This window comes from Symphalangus syndactylus, chromosome X (assembly GCF_028878055.3).
Source record: "Symphalangus syndactylus isolate Jambi chromosome X, NHGRI_mSymSyn1-v2.1_pri, whole genome shotgun sequence".
NCBI classification, from domain to species: Eukaryota; Metazoa; Chordata; class Mammalia; order Primates; family Hylobatidae; genus Symphalangus; species Symphalangus syndactylus.
This window is the reverse complement of record NC_072447.2, coordinates 78,170,024-78,188,002: the sequence shown is the minus strand read 5'-3', so window position 1 is coordinate 78,188,002 and position 17,979 is coordinate 78,170,024. Positions and strand designations below refer to the sequence as shown.

Below are 17,979 nucleotides of genomic sequence, written 5' to 3'. Positions count from 1 at the left end.
GGGCAACATGGTGAAACCCCATCTCTACAGAAAATACAAAAATTAGCCAGGCCCCATCTCTACAAAAAACACAAAAATTAGCCAGGCGTAGTGGCGCACACCTATAGTCCCAGCTACTCAGGAGGCTGAGGTGGGAGGATGGTTTGAGCTTGAGGGGCGGAGGGATGCAGTGAGCCGAGATCGTGCTACTGCACTCCAGCCTGGGCAACAGAGCCTGACACTGTCTCACACACACTCACACACACACACACACACACACACACACAAAGTTCTAGGCCGGGCACAGTGGCTCGCCCCTGTAATCCCAGCACTTTGGGAGGCCGAGGCAGGCAGATCACAAGGTCAGGAGATCGAGACCATCCTGGCTAACACGGTGAAACCCCATCTCTACTAAAAATACAAAAAATTAGCCGGGCGTGGTGGCGGGCGCCTGTAGTCCCAGCTACTGGGGAGGCTGAGGCAGGAGAATCGCTTGAACCCAAGAGGCAGAGCTTGCAGTGAGCCGAGATCACGCCACTGCACTCCAGCCTGGGTGACAGAGCGAGACTCTGTCTCAAAAAAAAAAAGTTCTAAAACGTACTGTGGTGATGGAGGCACAACTATACCTAAAAGTCACTGAAATATATATCTAAATGAGGGAACTGTATGGTAAATGACTTATCTCTCAATAACACCATTTTAAAAAGGAGACAAATTGTCTTACTCTGATTGTTCTATTAGTCAAACCTATTTTTTAAATCTCTCATGCTAAAGGCTATCTAGGTAAAGGCTGCACTGGTTTGGCAAAGGTGCCTCAGAGGCCACCATGGAGATCACTCTAACCTTCCCCTCCACATCCATCTTTCTTTCCCTTACACTCTTCCTAGTCTCTCCTCTGTTAATTCCCCAGTCTCCTTCCTGTTGCTCCTCCACTTTTAACTAGTTGTTAGGTCCCTCAGGTGTTCACAAGCATGGTCTGTCCCAACTGGTAGACCTCAGGATTAAGCTGATTTGCTGACCCTCTGATGCTGACCTTCAGCAACTTTCCCTTCTTAGACAAGTTATATCTTGGCTCTCTTGTCATTGTTTCAGTATGCACAATGAGGAATTGGACCACTTGATCCTTTCCAGCTCTCACATTCACGTGAAGAAAAAAATTCAAGTAATGAACACTTACTTGGCCAATCACATGCAAAGTCTCTTGCCAACCAACATACATGTATTTGGATTATTCATTTTGTAAATACCCACCGTGATGCAATCCTCTGAAGAACCACACTTATTTATAAATTGATCAACATGGAGTCCTTATTTTTAAAAACTAGCCCTTTACCAAAGAAAATTTAGAGCCCAACACAGAATGCTTGACAGTCCCTCTAGACCAGTCTCCAGGGACCTGTTTTCAAAGGGGAAAAAAAAAAGCCTTTGCATGTTGGGGACTTGCTGGATTTACCAAACCAAAGGAGGAAGTAAGATTGATTGGGGTGGCAGAGCCTTAACAACAGTGGTTCACCTAAATCCTAAGAGAAGAAAGGCCTTATTTGGCAAGTAGTAGAAAGAACTAGCATAAAACAGCACCTCAACCTACATTATAAACTCTCAGAAATATGCTCAGAGAGCAATAAACACTGCAGGAATCCCCTTACCCTGGACAACTTGCAGCTTTTTACGCAAGCCAGTTGCATTCCCCTAACAAGTCATAGAAATATGTAGTCACTAGTATCCAGCATACCCCCACCACACACAATTCACAGTATTGTTTCCATGTGCCCAACATCAGAGAGCAAAACCGAAAGAAACATCAATTTCTCCTACAATATACACACAAATACGCAAGAAAAACCATTTCCTTTGCAGAACCTGTGTTGTCTAAGTTGTGGGCATGAAATGCATAAATATTAGTTGCTAATAAAAATCAGACGGTTAGCTCTGTACTGGAAAGCGAACAGCACACACATAAATCATAAAAAAAAATATATCCCTAAGGTGCGTTCCTCATCAGTAAGCTGAAAACCAAACAAGGAGAGAAATGACTCAAAGTGTCCATTTGCATCCCTCTCTCTCATTACCTCAGACCAACAAGCTCTCTCTCCTGTGAGTTACCTCCCTACACTTCTGTCCTCGATCAGAAGAGCCTCGTGGAAAAGGTTGCAGGCTCTCTCTTCTTTCCCTTCAGGATCTTGAGGCACTGAAGGAGCATGGGGGGAGGGGAACGGAAAGGACAAAGGTAGGCTCTTTCCATCCCTCTCGGCTTGGCGATAGGGCTCCCAGCCTCTCCCCCTCTCATCGCGGAAATAGAGCACCTGCCAGGGAGAGGTCGGTCCCTTCCACCTTAGTAACCGGCCCACAGGGCCTAGGTGTCCCAGGAGCCCAGGCGCTGCAGCCCTAGGGGACAAAAGGGGAGGAGGAGGCGAAAGAAGTCGGGAATGGTACGAATCCCTTGCAAACAAAAGGGAGGGGGCAGAATACCAAGCCGGTCGCGGCTGTTCTCAGAGGTGGCCAGGTTGAGTGGAGAAATGGGTGTCGGGGGAGGGGAAGATTTAGAAAATTCCTCTAGGGCAAGGGATTAGGGAGCTGCTTGGGGGCGCAGCAGCCAGCAGGAAGGGGGCTGAGACAGGACAGAGGCCCTGGGGCGAGAAGTGGGCACAGCTCGCTGTGGGGGAGAGGTGATGGCCAAGAGGTGAAGGCCAGACTGGGCCCAGTGTAGGGTGAGTGGGCGCTGAGCCCCGCGCGGCTCTCCGAGGGGCCCTGAGGAGGGTCTCAGAAGGAGGCTGGGGGCACGCAACGAAGGCATTCGGGGGAGAGGGCAGAGTTGGGGGACGCAGTGTTGGGAAAGAGGCTGAGAACAGAGCCGTAGAGAGGTTAGGGGGGACTGCGAGGGGGCCTGACCCCCGTCCGCCCCACCTCACCTGGCGCCAGGTCGGAGTCCAGATCTAGTGCTGAGAAAGCGCCAGCTCCGGCCAGTCCCTCCGTCCCGCGCGGGAGACCACGGACACAAAGCGGGGCGCGCGGGAGGAGGGGAGGAGAGAGGAGGGGGAAGGAGGGAGGAGGAGGAGGAGACGCCTGAGGCGCGCGATGGGGGGAAGGAGGGGCGCCCGCCGCCCTCCTCCTGGGTCGGGGGCGGGGCATGCGGCTGGAGGCCGCCCTCAGCCGGCCAATGGCCACTTCACTGGCCCGCAGGCTAGGGCGCGCCTTCCCGCGGCTCACCTCGGCACCTGGGCCTCGGTTGGCCCCAGCCAATCAAACGCCTTTATTTGCATGACCAGCCCCGCCCATTCGCCCCAGCCAAGGACTGCTCACTGAGAATACAAAGAAGGCCCCCCGGAGGGGAGGGAGTCGACTCCAGCTGGCCTATCCCAAGGGCATAGTATCACCTTTTCAGCGCGTTTATGGGTCTTTCACGGTCATCATGATGATGGAAGGGGAGTGGGGGTCAGAGGTTTGGCCCAAGATCTCTTAAGAGGTCGGATCTCTTCTAGCTGAGGTCCTTCTAACCAAGGGCTGCTCTCCTCTTCCAGGGCACACAGTTCCCAGTCTTCTCCTGTGGGCCCTCCACCCCCTCCCCTCTTTCCAGTCGCCCTGATCTTTGGATGCTGCTTCCCGGAGGCTGCTGCCCACTACTGGCCTTCTCCTGCACTGCAGCCCACATCAGCCGACTCTGAGCACAGCCTTAATTGATGCTTTCAAGCTGCCCAAACCAACCCCTACCCAGCAGGAAAAGGAGAGAGGAAGAGGTTACTGCCCTAGGTAGAAGGGACCTGGTCAAGTGGCTTTGTTACCTAGGATGGCAAAAAGCCAACACGTAATATAAGTGTAACTCCCCCACGTCATCTCTTTTCACCTTCTCTTCTCCTACCTTCAGGTCTGTACTGTGCCACAATGGTGACTGACTGGCCGGCCCGTTTCAGAGCAGCTGCAGCTTGCTCATGAGTTGCATTCCTCAGATTCACTCCATTCACCTGTCCAAAGAGAGAAGCTGTGAGCCACCCCAAAAGCAAGAAAGGGGGTCCTCTGCACTAGCAGTTAGGAGAGGGAGATGGGTACCCCACCCCTAAGCCTGTTTAGATGCCTTTCCCGATATTACAACCTTGCCCCTAAAACAAGGCCTAAAGGATACGACATCTCTAGTGTAACAATTATCTTCATAAAGGTCGAATGCCAATCAGGGTTAAGATCCAAGAGCATTCATTTCCTCCTCAAAGATAAGTCTGGTCCCGGTCTCTGTCACTAAGGATGTCTATAAAAACAAGGTAAGTTTTCTCCAGTCCCTAGCCCTCCCCTCATCTCAAGAAGCATTCCTCGGAGGAAGTTAGGTCTCTCGCTCTCCGTTTTAGACTGGCACGGTTCCCATCCTCCCACCTCTCCTTTGTCTCCTCACCGATAAGATCCGGTCTCCCCTGCGCAGCTCCCCACTCAGGTCAGCTGGGCCTCCTGCCAGGATGAAGGAGACAAAAATGCCTTCTCCATCCTCTCCTCCTACGATGTTGAAGCCCAGGCCTGTGGAGCCTTTGTGCAGGATGATCTTGCGGGGCTCTCTGGTGGGAAAGGAGTGGAGGAGTCAGGACTAGGTAGATATGGACTGTTGTCCTTTGAGGGCCAGCCTGGAACAAGGTCCATACTTGCTGTAGGGAATAAGGACGTGGTTCCCTATGTATGATACCCTGAGCCTCCCTTTGTCTCCTGAAACCTGCTTGGCTGCTGTTCTGTCAGGTGCCAAGTTTCAGTTCCTCTTCCCTCCCTTCTTCCCAAGGGCTTGCAGTCAACTTCCCAGTGGACAGTCCCCTACCCTCTCGGGTCAACAAATCCCTACCCTGAACTCCAGAGACCACATCTCAGGCCCACTCACTGGTCCTCTTCCTTCCCAGATTCTCCTATCCTACCAACCCGTGTGATGGACCCTGGACCACAAGAAGAGGAAGCAGTTAGGGGTAGTGGAGTCACCCTGGGGTTGACTGCACTCATCATCCACAGGATGTGCACACTTACTTCACAGATACTCTTCTGCAGTCTCAAAATTTCACCCATCAAGTATGACCCCTCGTACCTGCTGCCCCAACAACATATTTAATCAGCAGCTAACACTATGTAGCCCCAGGGGGTTGCAGCACCTGGGTTCTTAGGGGGATCCCAGGTCCCCAAAAGTTTAGAATCCAAACTGAAGAAAGCAGACAAGCACATGAAAAATGCGAGTAAAACTAACCACATCTAAGGAAGCCCTCTGTAAAAGGTCACAGTGTCATCGGTCCAACTCCCAGGGCACGTTCCCGGCCCACCGCTTTCACTTGTTACAAGCATCTTTCCTCGGAGGAGCCCAAAGCCCCACGCAAGACTTCCTTTCTTGCTCCCAGTCTCAGGGGCGAGGCTCCCTCCGAGTCCCGGATGCTCTTGCTCTTAGCCCTCCACTCCTACCTGGCATCCCCTCCGGGCCGCAGGGAGCGGAGCGGCCAGGCCCACCTCTGCGAAGCCCTCCTCCAGGCCGAAGCGGAGGCGGAGCCCAAGCCCATGGCCAAGCCGGAGCCCGAGAACTTGCGGGCCCTCTCCATAGCTCCTCTGTCTCTCCCCTGGCCGCCTACCCTTCCGGCTCCACTGCTGCCTGCCCGCCAGCCTCTCGGGCCCCACCCTGCAAACCCGTCCCCCGGAACCCCGGCCGGCCCGACCAGTTCCAGGCCCCGCGCAGCCGCCGCCGCCGCCGCCAGCGGGGCGGGGCCGTTGCCGGCGAGGCCACCGGGCCGGTCAGAGTCCCGCCAGCCCCACCAGCTGAACTGCTTTCTTCTCTAATTTGAAATGGTTGCAGCAGAGAGGGCTGCAACTATCTCAGGGCAGGAAACTCCGCTGCCCTCACCTCCTCAGCCCCCTAAACGCTCCACCCCATCCTTTCTTTATTTGCACTTTTGGACCGGGGCCACTCACTCGGCACTCCCCCTGATGGTAGAGCTTGTCCCTGCAGCCACTTCTGTCCCTCTCTAGGTCCCCAAGTTCCTGAGAGAAGGCCTCGGACCCCAAAGCCGGGAGTGATGAGGGCCTTATCCTCTTCTTTGCCGTACTACAAGGAGCCTGTGGCCGGCCGGAAACGGATTCCTCCCCTCCCCAATTTCTGGGTAGATTGAATGGGATGTTGGGGGCGGGGTCTTACCTGGTGAAGTCCTCCTCAGCCAGCATGTGCCTGGGAATAGGAGAGTAGCGAGTGGGGGGAACCTGAGGAGGAGCAGGGTAGCTGACCTTGCTCTCCACAGCCCCGAGATAACCCAGGCTGGAATTATGGCTTATGTGGTTGTCAGCCAAGGCAGTAAAAGCTGGAATCAAGAAAGGGAGAGAAAAGTTCAGAGACTGGTCCAGGGAGGTACCCCAAACTCCTCAAGGACTTTCCCCCACACCCCACTTCAGGTGCAAAAGAGACCAAGGGATGCTGATTCCTCAGGCCGCACCTCCCCACTCCATCCACCCGCCACCCAGGGTTCCTCCTCCGCAGTCCCTTTCTAAATCCTTGGCTCACTCCTGTGAGTCTTAGAAAGAGCTGAAGTCAAGGCAGTCTACAAAGAAAGACATGACTAGAGGTGTGACTAATAATAATCCCTCACATCTCTATAGCCTAATACAGTTTTCCAAGGGCTTTCTCATCCATGATCTCATTTGATCCTTGCAGCAGTCCTATGAGGAAGGCAGCACATACATCATTAGCTCCCTTTTGCCAAAGAGGAAACAAAAAACAGGTGAAAGGGACTTGTCTAAGGGCACTCAGCTCTAAGGGACAGAGCTGGGGGCCGGGCGCAGTGGCTCAAGCCTGTAATCCTAGCACTCTGGGAGGCCGAGGCGGGTGGATCACGAGGTCAGGAGATCGAGACCATCCTGGCCAACATGGAGAAACCCTGTCTCTACTAAAAATACAAAAAATTAGCCAGGCATGGTGGCAGGCACCTGTAATCCCAGCTACTCAGGAGGCTGAGGCAGGAGAATTGCTTGAACCCGGGAGGCGGCGGTTGCAGTGAGCTGAGATCGTGCCACTGCACTCCGGCCTGGCGACAGAGCGAGACTCTGTCTCAAACAAACAAACAAAACAAAACAAAAAAAGACAGAACTGGGATCTGGACTCAGTTCTGTGCACTATCCTCTGCGGCTTCTCTCTGTCCTCTTTTTAAAATTTACTCTCCATAGAAATTGTCAAAAATTGCCAATGCTGACTCTATGGCAAGTCTTCACGGTGGGGTACTGAGCAAAGTTTTCAATTAGCAATAATGGTGCCTCAGATAAACCTTACTGGCTGCTACAGTGCCACCACTGAGCAAAGCTGCTTGCCCTCTCTTAACAAGGGGTATGAACTTCCCCTCCAGAAACCAGGGGACAGAGCTTTAGACCAGGGACAGGGGCTGATGAGTACGTACTGCTGGCGTAGTCAGGGGGAGCGTACATGTCGTTGAGGTGGAGGCTGCCTGGCTTGGCCACCTTCAAATACACCATATCAGATGTGTTCTTCAGTGAGGCCACAGCTTCCTCGTGCCTCACATCCTGCAGATTGGTGTTGTTCACCTACAAGAGGAGAGGCCTCAGGCTGGGACTTGGGAGAAGGAGAGGCTTCTCCAGGGAACCCGAGGGATGCCTTTTCAGTGAAATTCAACAGCATGCTAAGAGAGGCCCAAGTATAGTGCTATGAGGAGCAGAGGCAGGAGGTAGGGGATAGGGCAAGACCCTGGCCACAGAAAGAATTAGGGCCTTTGTATCTGGGCAAACACAACACAGATGATAACTCTTGAAATTCCCCCATGATGCCTCATCCCTTAGTGAGGTTTAGGCGGAGTGAGGGGTACTGGAGCTCCTCCTCCCTACCCTACCATTTGGGCATCCCCGTGAAGTCTGTCTCACCGCCAGCAGCCGGTCCCCAATCTGTAGGCGTCCATCCTTCTGAGCAGCGCCACCCTCAATGATCTTGGTGATGTAGATGCTGTTGTCTCCTGGGATGTGCTGGTTGCCAATACCCCCAGCAATGCTGAAACCCAGGCCTGAGCGGGAGCCAGCAGGGGGTGGGAGAGGGCCACAAGGAGAGGTTAAAGTGTTGTCAATCCCAAATCCAAGCCCCCTCCCCCAGCCAACCCACTGGCCCCACAGGAGCTCCCCCCAGGGGATCCAAACGCTAAGATGCCATCCCGAGATGAGTAAGGGTGAGGCCTGAGGTCAAAAAAAACAGGCTGTGAGTTGGAACAGGGGGAGTCAGGCAAGGAGTAAGGCCATTCCCTTCCAATTCCCTATGGGGCAAGATGGGATCTGGGGCCTAAGGCTCTGGCTGGAGCACAGGAACCTGGAGGGCCGCACCTTTGGGCCCTTTGAGCAGGTTGACCTCCATGATGGTCTCGGGTGGAGGCTGTCGCCTCCGCACCACCAATCGCACCACAGGGCCTGCCTCCTTCAGCGCCTCCACCGCCCGGCTGTGTACCACCTCCGACACGTCCACCTCATTCACCCGCAGCACACAGTCATTCACCCTGCGGGGGAAGCCCGAGAGGCATGACACTGTGCCCCCACCCCTCCACCCCCTCTCCTGCTTCCTCCCACTTCTCTGTCCTCCCCTCCTCTGCCCTCCCACCCCGCCCTCAGATCTAATGGAAGGGTCATCCTGCCAGGCAGGCTTTCCTCCCCTCATCTCGATCCTGTCCCTGCCACCCACAACCCTGCTTCCAGGCCATCTCACCCCAGCCTCCCATCCATGGCAGCTGCTCCACCAGGGATAATCTTGGTAATAAAGATGCCAGGGTCATCAGGGACATGGGGATTGTCGATGCCACCTGCGATACTGAAGCCCAGGCCAGAGTTGCCCTGCAGAAGTGGGTGGAAAGGCACAGTCTGTTCACTCTGAGAGCACAAAGGAGAGTTCTGGGTACCTCATCTCTCCTTATGTCCCAGAGCTAGTTCTCCAGGCCTCAGAAGGGGCCACGGCAGGCTGGGCACATTTGTCAGAAACCCAGCCTCTGCTGATCGTTCTGGGAAACCCATCCCCTCCCCAATTCCCCAGGCCTCAGTGAGCAAGGTCAATTAATATTTGTTAGTGAGTTGATTGATTGATGCAGTGAAGCGGCCTCTGAGGGCTGCTGTTTCTCCATCCTCTTAATTCAGGTCCCCCCATGGGTCTTGAAACCATGATTCAGGGGTCTCCCCTCTCCTGGCTCCAACCCTCTGCTTCCCTTTCCGCTTTTCCCCACTGGCAGACTCACTCGCTCAAGTACGATTTCCTCATATTTGAACATGCCATCGCTGCCATTCACCTAGGGGGAGACACAGGCAGTTCCCTTAGTGCCCCCTGCCCTTCCAGCCATCTGCCCCTTGGTCAACCTGCCTCCTCCCCACTACCACAGAGTAGAAGAGCCCAAGTGCACCCCAGGTCACCTCTTGGCCACCGATGAGGACAGGCTGACCTGAAAGAGGCCGCTCCTCACTCACCCCCCCAACCCCTGCTTTGCTTCCAACCATATCAGCCCAAACCCAGCCGCTCATTTAGCCCAGATCAATTGTCTGAGACTGAGCCAGCCAGTGGTGCACTCACCGAGAGGCTGGGCTTCAGTGCCTCAGGGTTCACTAGGAGGGGTGCAGGCCTGGCCTAAGAGGGATGGCAGAGATGAAGCATGGCGGGCAAACCATGCCACACCCAGTGTCCACAGGGGATACCCAGTGGCCTAGACAGATAACCCTTCCCCTTCTGAACCACAGTTCTCCCTGACTGGGGGATCATAGACTTCCACTGTGTCCAAACTGGAAGGACAGCAGACATCATCTTGTCCTATCCCCTTTATGTGACAGTAGGTGACACGGAGGCCCAGAGAGGACATGGGATGTGCCTAAGGGCACACTGGGAATTAGTGACAGAGCAATGGGATCTCCAGGTGTTCTTTGATTACAGTAAGCTCTTAAGGCCACTGATGTTTTGGTCACTCATCCCCATACCCCAGCAGAGCTCATGGGAAAAAGGACAGTTGCCCCACTTTGGAGCACCTCGTGAGTCTTCACTCTATACCTCTTTCTTGGACTCCAGGAACCCAATTCCTCAAATAGGCAGAAGGAGTCAAAGTCCTAATCCATTTTCTACCAAAGGATTTTTGGTTCTGAGCCCTTTGTGTTTCCCAGCAGAAAGGGCGAGGGTGGGATCTGGTCAGGAGTCAGAGACAAAGCCAAGGGTGGGACTGGAGGAGGGTAGACAAGATTCCCCATGAGGGAGAAGTTGGTGACCCACAGATTGATTGGCAGCAGAGTCCATGGTCTTCAATATGCAGTAGCCATGCAAGAAGAGGCAAGGGAACGGGTCAGAAACACAGGGGTGATTTGGCCAACCCACAGAGATGGCCTCCCAGACAGGACACGTGTGTATCCATTTGTCAAGTGAAAATGTGATTCTGGACATACAAGCAGCACCTGCCTGCTGGCTCCCACTTTCACCTCCAAGAATGGAGAAGCCCTCTTGCCTGTCGCCCCAGGTATCCTGGCACCCCTCCCCCACCTTTCTCTGGCTGTGTTGTCCCTTCCCTGACCTCTGGCCTCCTCCTCAGAAGCGGGGAGCTGGAAACCAGGGTGGGGGCTCCTCCACATGTCCTGCTGTGCTTCCCCCATCCCACCTCCACCCCACACAGCTTTGGCTTCATGAAGCACAGAGGAGGAGAGGGAGAGAGGACTAGCTCATCATGCCTCCACCATTTCTGGGCTGGCCCTGCAGCTGTGGGAGTTGGTGGGAGGACTCCAGCTGCAGCCTTACCCTGGTCTGTGACCCCAGGAAGAAGAACTGAAGGCTCCTTAGAGACCCAAAACCAACACAGCTGCCTTAAGTACCATGCAACAGACACATAAGCAAAGGGACACCCATGTGGCTCTTGTGTGCATTTGGTGTACCATGTGTGCCCACATGTGACAAGCCATGCCTCAAGCCCAGCCCAAGTGGTACCCAGAGGCTTCCCGTTCCCAGTGGTCCACCCTCTAGCCCCCACCCCTACTCAGGGACCTTGTTCTCAGGGCCAGGAGCCATCCAGGGATCAGCCCTGGCAAAGAAACCTTGGCCAACTGGTCCAGCCTGGGATTGCCACCTGTCTCCCAGCCGGGCAGGACAAGCATAAGAGGGTGTTTGCAAGGGAAAGGCCTCCAGGACAGAGGGGGCAAAGGAGAGAGAGGGACTCGCTGGAAAGGGCAAGAGGCCAAGGCAAGAGATGTGGGGAAGCCGTAAGTGTGGACAGACGGAAGGCCAGAACTGAGGGCTCTTCTCCCCAGGAAGTCCCCACCTTTGCCTCTGAGTGAGAGCACATCCTATCCCCAGAGGACAGAGGCAGCCAGAACGGTCACCAGCTTGGGGAAGTCATCACCTGCCCTCAACAGCAAAGCCTCCTCTTCCTCTCACCCCACCCTAGGAGCTGCAGAGCCGATAACCAGACAGGCCCTCCGCCTTGCATGCCAGGGACCTGGCTCTGCCAGCCCAGCCTCCATTTTGCTGCTTCTCCCACAGATGCTCCTTCCATTTTCTAAGCTGGCAGTTTAGGCTGGGAGTGGAAGCCGGAGTTGTGCCCAGCACCCAGGGGCTCCCAAGCTGTGCCAAGTCAGGGCTGGGGGGTTAAGCCCTCTCACATCTGGAGGTACCCAAGGGGGACATGCCCCACTGGGGCCAGTCCCTGCACCAGGGCAGCTGCCCCTTGCCGGCTCCAGGCACCATGCCTGCTCTAGAGCGAGGAAGCTTGCTTCAGTTCCTTCAAATCTCCCCCCCTCCCCCCCGCCACCCCACCCCGGCACACACACTTCAGAGCTGCTTGGACAAAAGAGTCCGTCCTTCTCAGCAGCCTCTCAGCCTTGCTTGGGACGTGTCTCTCGCCTCCTTCCTCTCCCCTCCCTTGCTTGTCAAGCGCCTCTCACCAGAGACAACACATACAAACACACACACACTCACACACACACACACACCAGGCACACGCGTGCACACTCTTGCAGCCACATGCTCACACACATATACATGTAGCCACACACACAAACACAGCCATCCCTGCAGCCTCCTCTACAGAGACCTCTCCACATTCAGAGTGACATCTCCACACATCCATGTGCACATTCACACACAAAGGGACTGGGACGGAGAGGGACTCATGGCATCGAGGGATGAAGCTCAGCGAGCCGGGCACATGGGCTCCTCCACATGGATTCATGGCAGCTCCATTGCCTTCCTCCACACACCCCAACATACATACACACACATATGTCCCCCCTACGCAGAACACCATGCCCCCTCCTCCCCTCCTGTGGAGACACACACCACACACAGCCCCCGCAGAACCTCCCGCCCCCTGCCAGACACAGAGACATTGCCAAACCCCCACACTGAGACAAACCCAATTCCCCCACACAGGAAAATGTGCCCCTCCGCCATGCCCTTACCCCCTGACACACGGCTCCTCCCAGTCTTCTAATGGAGACCCCCAAACAGACACACACAGGGAACCACACATTTCCCACCGCCTCTCTTTGCCCAGCTGCAATGCTAGGGCTCGGCGTCCACAGGCTTGGAGCCCCAGCGACCCCTACTGCATCCCAGGCCTCTAGGCCCCCACTCTCCAGCCCTCCTGGCTTGCCCCACCGCTCCCCCCTCCGCTGGTCCATACCTGCTCATACCAGTCCCGGTTGGTACAGGTGCACTCTGGCCACCAGCTGGGGCCGCTGCCGTTGAGTTTGGGGGTGCTCTTGCCCGGGACTGGCTTAGGAGGCACCGGCCCCACATCCCGGCCGGTGGGGATGAGCTTGGCCTTGGTGCGAGGGGTGGGGGTGGCCCCCGCCTGCGAGGGCAAGGTCTGCGAGCTGTAGCCCCCATAACCCGCGCTGGCGCCGTTGCCCCCACCTGGCCCGTAGGGGTCGGGGACCTGCCAGTCCCCGTAGCCCGGAGGCTCGAGGCGCCGCAGGGCGGCCAGGCGGGTCACCTCATAGCACTCAGGGCACTTACAGCAGTGCTGGTGCTTGTGCATGGCACTGCCCCCCGCGGCTCGGACCCCCCAGCCCACGCCGGTTTCCACGCCGCCGCCACCGCCGCCACCGCCGCCGCCGCCGCCGGGCTCCCGGGCACACTCACACTGCTCGGACCAAGAAGGGGGGGGCACCCGTGGGGGCGCCCGGGCTGAGCGGGGCCTGGGGCCGGGCGGGCGTCCCGGGGCCTCGGCCCCCACGCTGCCCCGCACCCACGGCTCCCCCTCCAGCACTGGCGGCTCCGTGTCGCCCGTCGTGGCTTCTGGGCCGAGGCCCAGCGGCAAAGAAGAAGCGGGAGCTCAAGCAGAGAATGGGTGCTGTGAGGACCGCTTCTGCTCTGGTCCCCAGGATGGATCTGAGTGGAGTCAAGAGCATCTCTCCCTGGCTCCCTTCTCAGTTGATTCCAGCCAATCAGCGTGCAGAGGCAGGCAGCGGCAGCGGCAGCGGCAGCGGCAGGAATGCTAAACAGCGGCTACTTAAAGGAACAGAGGCAGTGGCGCCCCCAGGCTCAGCCTCAGCTCCCCCAATCTCTAGGGAACTGTTGGCCCTAGGGCGGGGGCAGAGGACGTGGGCCACCAGAGAGCTCAGGCACCCGATCTTGTGCCCTTATATCGCCAATTTTAGCCTGTCCTCTGCCCACTCCACCCCACCCCACTTCCAAGAGGGAGTTGCAGGGAGATGCTCAATGGGTCCCCAGGCTTGCTCTGAGCTGGGGACACCAGAAGTAAAGACGAGGTAGCAGGATGGACGGAAGCGACGTTGGAGCAGGATGAGGGAGGTGCTTTCTCTTACAGGGGACCAAGGAAGAAGGCAGCATGTGAGGCCCGCTGTCCTGTCAATGCCTCCTACACAAGACTATTGTTCTCTCAGTCTCTAGGCCCTGAAATTACTGTGACCTCACACTTGACCTTCTACCGTCACCAGTAAAGAACTCAACCCTAGATCAGGGATTAACAGAAAGCTCTAAGTCCTTGTCCCTGGCCCACAAACCCCTATCTCCTCCACTCCACCCCTGCATGGTTATGATGGGGGAAGGAACTTCAGGATATCAAGACGAGAGTCCCGGACAGGTGAAAAGGTAAGAAGGGAGAGAAACCCTTCTATGGGTCTGGAAGAGAGCTTAGGAATACTTGTCCAAGGACATCTCCTTACCCTCTCCTGGCTCAGCTCGTCGGATGAATGGAGGAAGGATGACGTACAAGAAAGACTATCTTTTCTGCAGTTCTTGTTTTGATTTTAGCTACCAGTTATTGGGTCTTTACAAAGTCCTAAGTGCATAACATGCAAACCCAAATCCTACCAAGCTGATGCTATTATTATCTTCATTTTACCAATGAGAAATTGAGGCTCAAAGATGTTAACACAGCTAGGTAACACAGCTGGAAGTGACAGAATCAGGATGCAAATCCTGATTATTTGACTCCAGAGTCCATGCTGTGAACCACTCTAGTATGACAGGTCTATTCTAAGTGCTCCTGCAGAATTTACATCTCAGTTCAATTTAGCAAATATTCATTGAGCACCTACTTTGTGCAAGACGTTGACCTAGGTATTAGGGATACAGAGATTCTTTTTTTTTTTTTTTTGAGATGGATTCTCATTCTGTCACCCAGGCTGAAGTGCAGTGGTATGATCTCAGCTCACTGCAACCTCAGCTTCCCAGGTTCAAACGATTCTCCTGCCTCAGCCTCCCGAGTAGCTAGGACTACAGGCTCCTGCTACCACGCCCAGCTAATTTTTGTATTTTCTTAGTAGAGATGGGCTTTCATCACGTTGGCCAGGCTGGTCTCGAACTCCCGACGCCAAGTGATCCACCCACCTTGGCCTCTCAAAGTGCTGGGATTACAGGTGTGATCCACTGTCCCCGGCCCTCAGAGATTCATTCTTAATTCAACAAATATGCATGGAACACTTGCTGTGTGCCAGACACTGTTGTAGGATTTGGGGATATAGCAGCAAACAAAATAAAACAGAACAAACAGAACAAATCCCTGCCCTTGGGGAGCTTACCTCCTAGTGAAAGGACACAGACAAAAATAAACACAATAAATAAGTGAATTATGTAGTACAGTAGGTCCTCATTTAACGTCATTGGTAGGTCCTTGGAAACTGTGGCTAAGTGAAACAACGTATAACAAAACCAATTTTACCATAGGCCAATTAATATAAACAAGAGCTAAGTTCCTACAGCATACTTCTGGTCACAAAACATCACCAAGCTTCCAAATAAAGACCCAAAACACTTCTGATATTAAACATTGAAATAAATATGAGCTATGCATACATATAGAAAGATTAATGAAAACAAGTAAATAATTACCTAATTTTTGGTGAACCAGTGAGTGACAGCAGTGGAAGTGGTGGTGGGTTGAATCAAGGAATAAATGTATGCAAAGTGAAAATTGTAAGGAGCACCTCCCTACCATCATGCAGTTCAAAAGCAAACAATCACGAATATGGTGAGCTCGATGAGCACTTTCTTACCTCATAGTTTATTATGCATTTGTATGACTATCAACTACTTTACAAATTTTTATTTTACAATACTTTGTATCCATCCATCCATCCATCCATCCATCCATCCATCCATCCATTCATTCATTTTTCAATCTGCTTATTTCAGTTCAGGGTCAAGGGTGGCCAGAGCCTATCACAGCAGCTCAGGGTACAGGGTAGGAACCAATCCTGGACAGGATGCCATTCCATCACAGGGTGCGCTCACATACACACCCACACTCACTCACACTGGGACAATTTAGACACGCCAATTCACCTAACGTGCACTGGGATGTGGGAGGAAGTGCAGTACCCTGGAATACCCGGAGAAAACCCACACATACATGGGGAGAGTGTGCAAACTCCACACAGACAGTGGCTCTGGCCAGGAATCGTTTTGGTTGTTTTTTTTTTTTCCCTCATCAATGTTATAACAAAATGATGTTGAAGAAAACATTATTCAGCATATACACCTGCTGTGTATATGGTGATAAGTGCCATGGAAAAAATAAAAAGTAGAGCACAGTAAGATGGATTGGGAATGGTAGCGGAGGATACCAAGCTGTGATTTTTTTTTCAAGTTTTTTGCCCCCACAGTTTAATATGAAAGTTTTCAAACATACAGAAAAATTCAAAGAATTTTACAGTGAACACCCAATTACCCACTGCCTAGGATTCTCATTAACATTTTGCTATGCTTGCTTTATCATATATCTATCCTCCACATATCCTCTCCAACAGTTTTCAAAATGAAAATTTACAAACATACCAAAATATTGGAAGAATAGTACAATGGACACCACTGTATGTCTTCCTTATCAAGTCAACAATTTGACTTGTTTTGATTGTTATATTTGCTCTATCTATGTATCTATCCATCTATCCATATTTTTTGAAGAGTAGGTCTTTCTCACTCACTCAGGTTAGAGTGCAGTGGCATGATCATGGCTCACTGCACCCTCAAACTCCCGGGCTCAAGCAATCCTCCCACCTCAGCCTCACAAGTGGCTGGGACCACAGGTATGTGCCACCATGCCCAGTTAATGCTTGCTCTATCTATCTATCTATCTATCTATCTATCTATCTATCTATCTATCTATATCTATCATCTATCTATGTATCTATTTATCTATCTATATATCCCCTATGTAAGTTTTATTACATGTAAATGGTTCCATTATTCATCTGTAAGTTTTGATAACTTCCTTTAGCCATTCTTTGTCTGCTGGCAACAAATTCTCTTAGCTTTCCTTTGTCTGAGAATGTCTTGATTTCCCCCTCATTCCTGAAGGATATTTTCACCAGATAGAGCATGCTGGAGTGCAGTGGTGTGACCATAGTTCACTGTAGCCTCGAAACTCCTGGCCTCAAAGTGATCCTCCTGCCTCAGTCTCCCAAGCAGGCTCCTGAGTAGGTGGGACTATAGGCGCACACCACTCCTGGTTAATTATTTTATTTTTAGTAGAGACGAGGTCTCATTATGTTGCCCAGGCTGGTCTCAAACTCCTGGCCTTGGGTAATCCTCCCACCTTGGCCTCCCAAAGTATTGGAATTACAGGTGTTAGCCACTGTACCTGGCCACATTTGAATTCCTTTTCCTATGTAGGTAAGGTGTTGTTTCTCTCTTGCTGCTTTCAAGTTTCCCATCTTCAGTTTTCAGAAGTTTGATTATGATGTGCCTTGGGGTGAACTTGAGTTTATCCTATTTGGGGTTTGTTCAACTCTTGAACCTGTTCATTTCCGTCTTTTGCCAAATTTTCAGCCATTATTTCTTGAGTAATTTTTTTTAGCCCCATGCTCTTTCTCTTCTTCTTCCACATCTCCAATTACGTGAATGTTAAGTCCTTTGTTATAGTCCCAAGCATCCCTGAGGCTCTGTTCATTTTTTTTTCTTTGAGACTGTGTTTCATTTTGTCACCCAAGCTAGAGTGCAGTGGCACAATCACAGCTTACTGCAGCCCTGATCTCCCAAGCTCAGGTGGTCCTCCCACCTCAGCCTCCTGAGTAGCTGGGACTACAGGTGTGCATCACCGCATCCAGCTAATTTTTGTATTTTTAATAGAGACAAGGTTTCACCATGTTGCCGAAGCTGGTCTTGAACTCCTGAGCTCAAGTGATCTGCCCACCTCAGCCTCCCAAAGTGCTGGGATTACAGGCGTGAGCCACTGTGCCCAGCTCTGTTCATTTATTTTTAAGTCTATTATTTTTCTCACCATTGTTCAGATTGGGTAATTTCTAATGTTCTATCTTTACGTTCACTGATTCTTTCCTCTGTCCTCTCCATCCTCCTTTTGAGCTCATCTACTGAGGTTTTTAGTTTGGTTATTATAGTTTGTTCTAAAATTTTATTTGATTCTTCATTATATCTCTTATTTCTTGGCAAGATTTGCTATTTTTTAAATTTGTTTTAACCTTGTTTGTAATTGCTCATAGATTGCTCATAGAAGCATTTTTTTTTAATGTTGGCCACTTTAGAATCTTTGTCAGATAGTTGAAATCTTTCTCTTTCTCATTCAAGTTGAGAGTCTCCTGGTTCTTGGT

The 17,979-nt window shown here is 52.7% G+C and overlaps 1 protein-coding gene and 1 non-coding gene across 9 annotated transcripts in view; both read right to left on the bottom strand.

Annotated features, from left to right (window-relative positions):
- Positions 1–13,328, bottom strand: part of DLG3 (discs large MAGUK scaffold protein 3) — a 62,260-nt gene extending 48,932 nt beyond the window's left edge. For 2 of the 8 annotated variants that reach the window (XM_055266829.1, XM_055266830.1), the window contains exons 1-10: positions 12,588–13,014; positions 9,509–9,562; positions 9,180–9,230; positions 8,660–8,784; positions 8,284–8,453; positions 7,837–7,973; positions 7,359–7,503; positions 6,113–6,272; positions 4,358–4,514; positions 3,836–3,938 (exon numbers count right to left, since the gene is read on the bottom strand). In XM_055266829.1, the coding sequence (XP_055122804.1) occupies positions 3,836–3,938; positions 4,358–4,514; positions 6,113–6,272; positions 7,359–7,503; positions 7,837–7,973; positions 8,284–8,453; positions 8,660–8,784; positions 9,180–9,230; positions 9,509–9,562; positions 12,588–12,944 (1,459 nt within the window). In that variant the 5' untranslated portion in view covers positions 12,945–13,014. Of the gene's footprint in view, positions 1–2,888; positions 3,192–3,835; positions 3,939–4,357; positions 4,515–5,388; positions 5,868–6,112; positions 6,273–7,358; positions 7,504–7,836; positions 7,974–8,283; positions 8,454–8,659; positions 8,785–9,179; positions 9,231–9,508; positions 9,563–12,587 lie in introns of those variants that run through there. The other 6 variants (XM_055266831.2, XM_055266833.1, XM_055266832.1 and 3 more) reach the window with 6 other exon arrangements.
- Positions 7,123–7,266, bottom strand: LOC129476493 (U4 spliceosomal RNA). The gene has a single exon (XR_008654936.1). It is a non-coding gene; the product is annotated as a U4 spliceosomal RNA (small nuclear RNA).
- Positions 13,329–17,979: the final 4,651 nt, after the last annotated feature.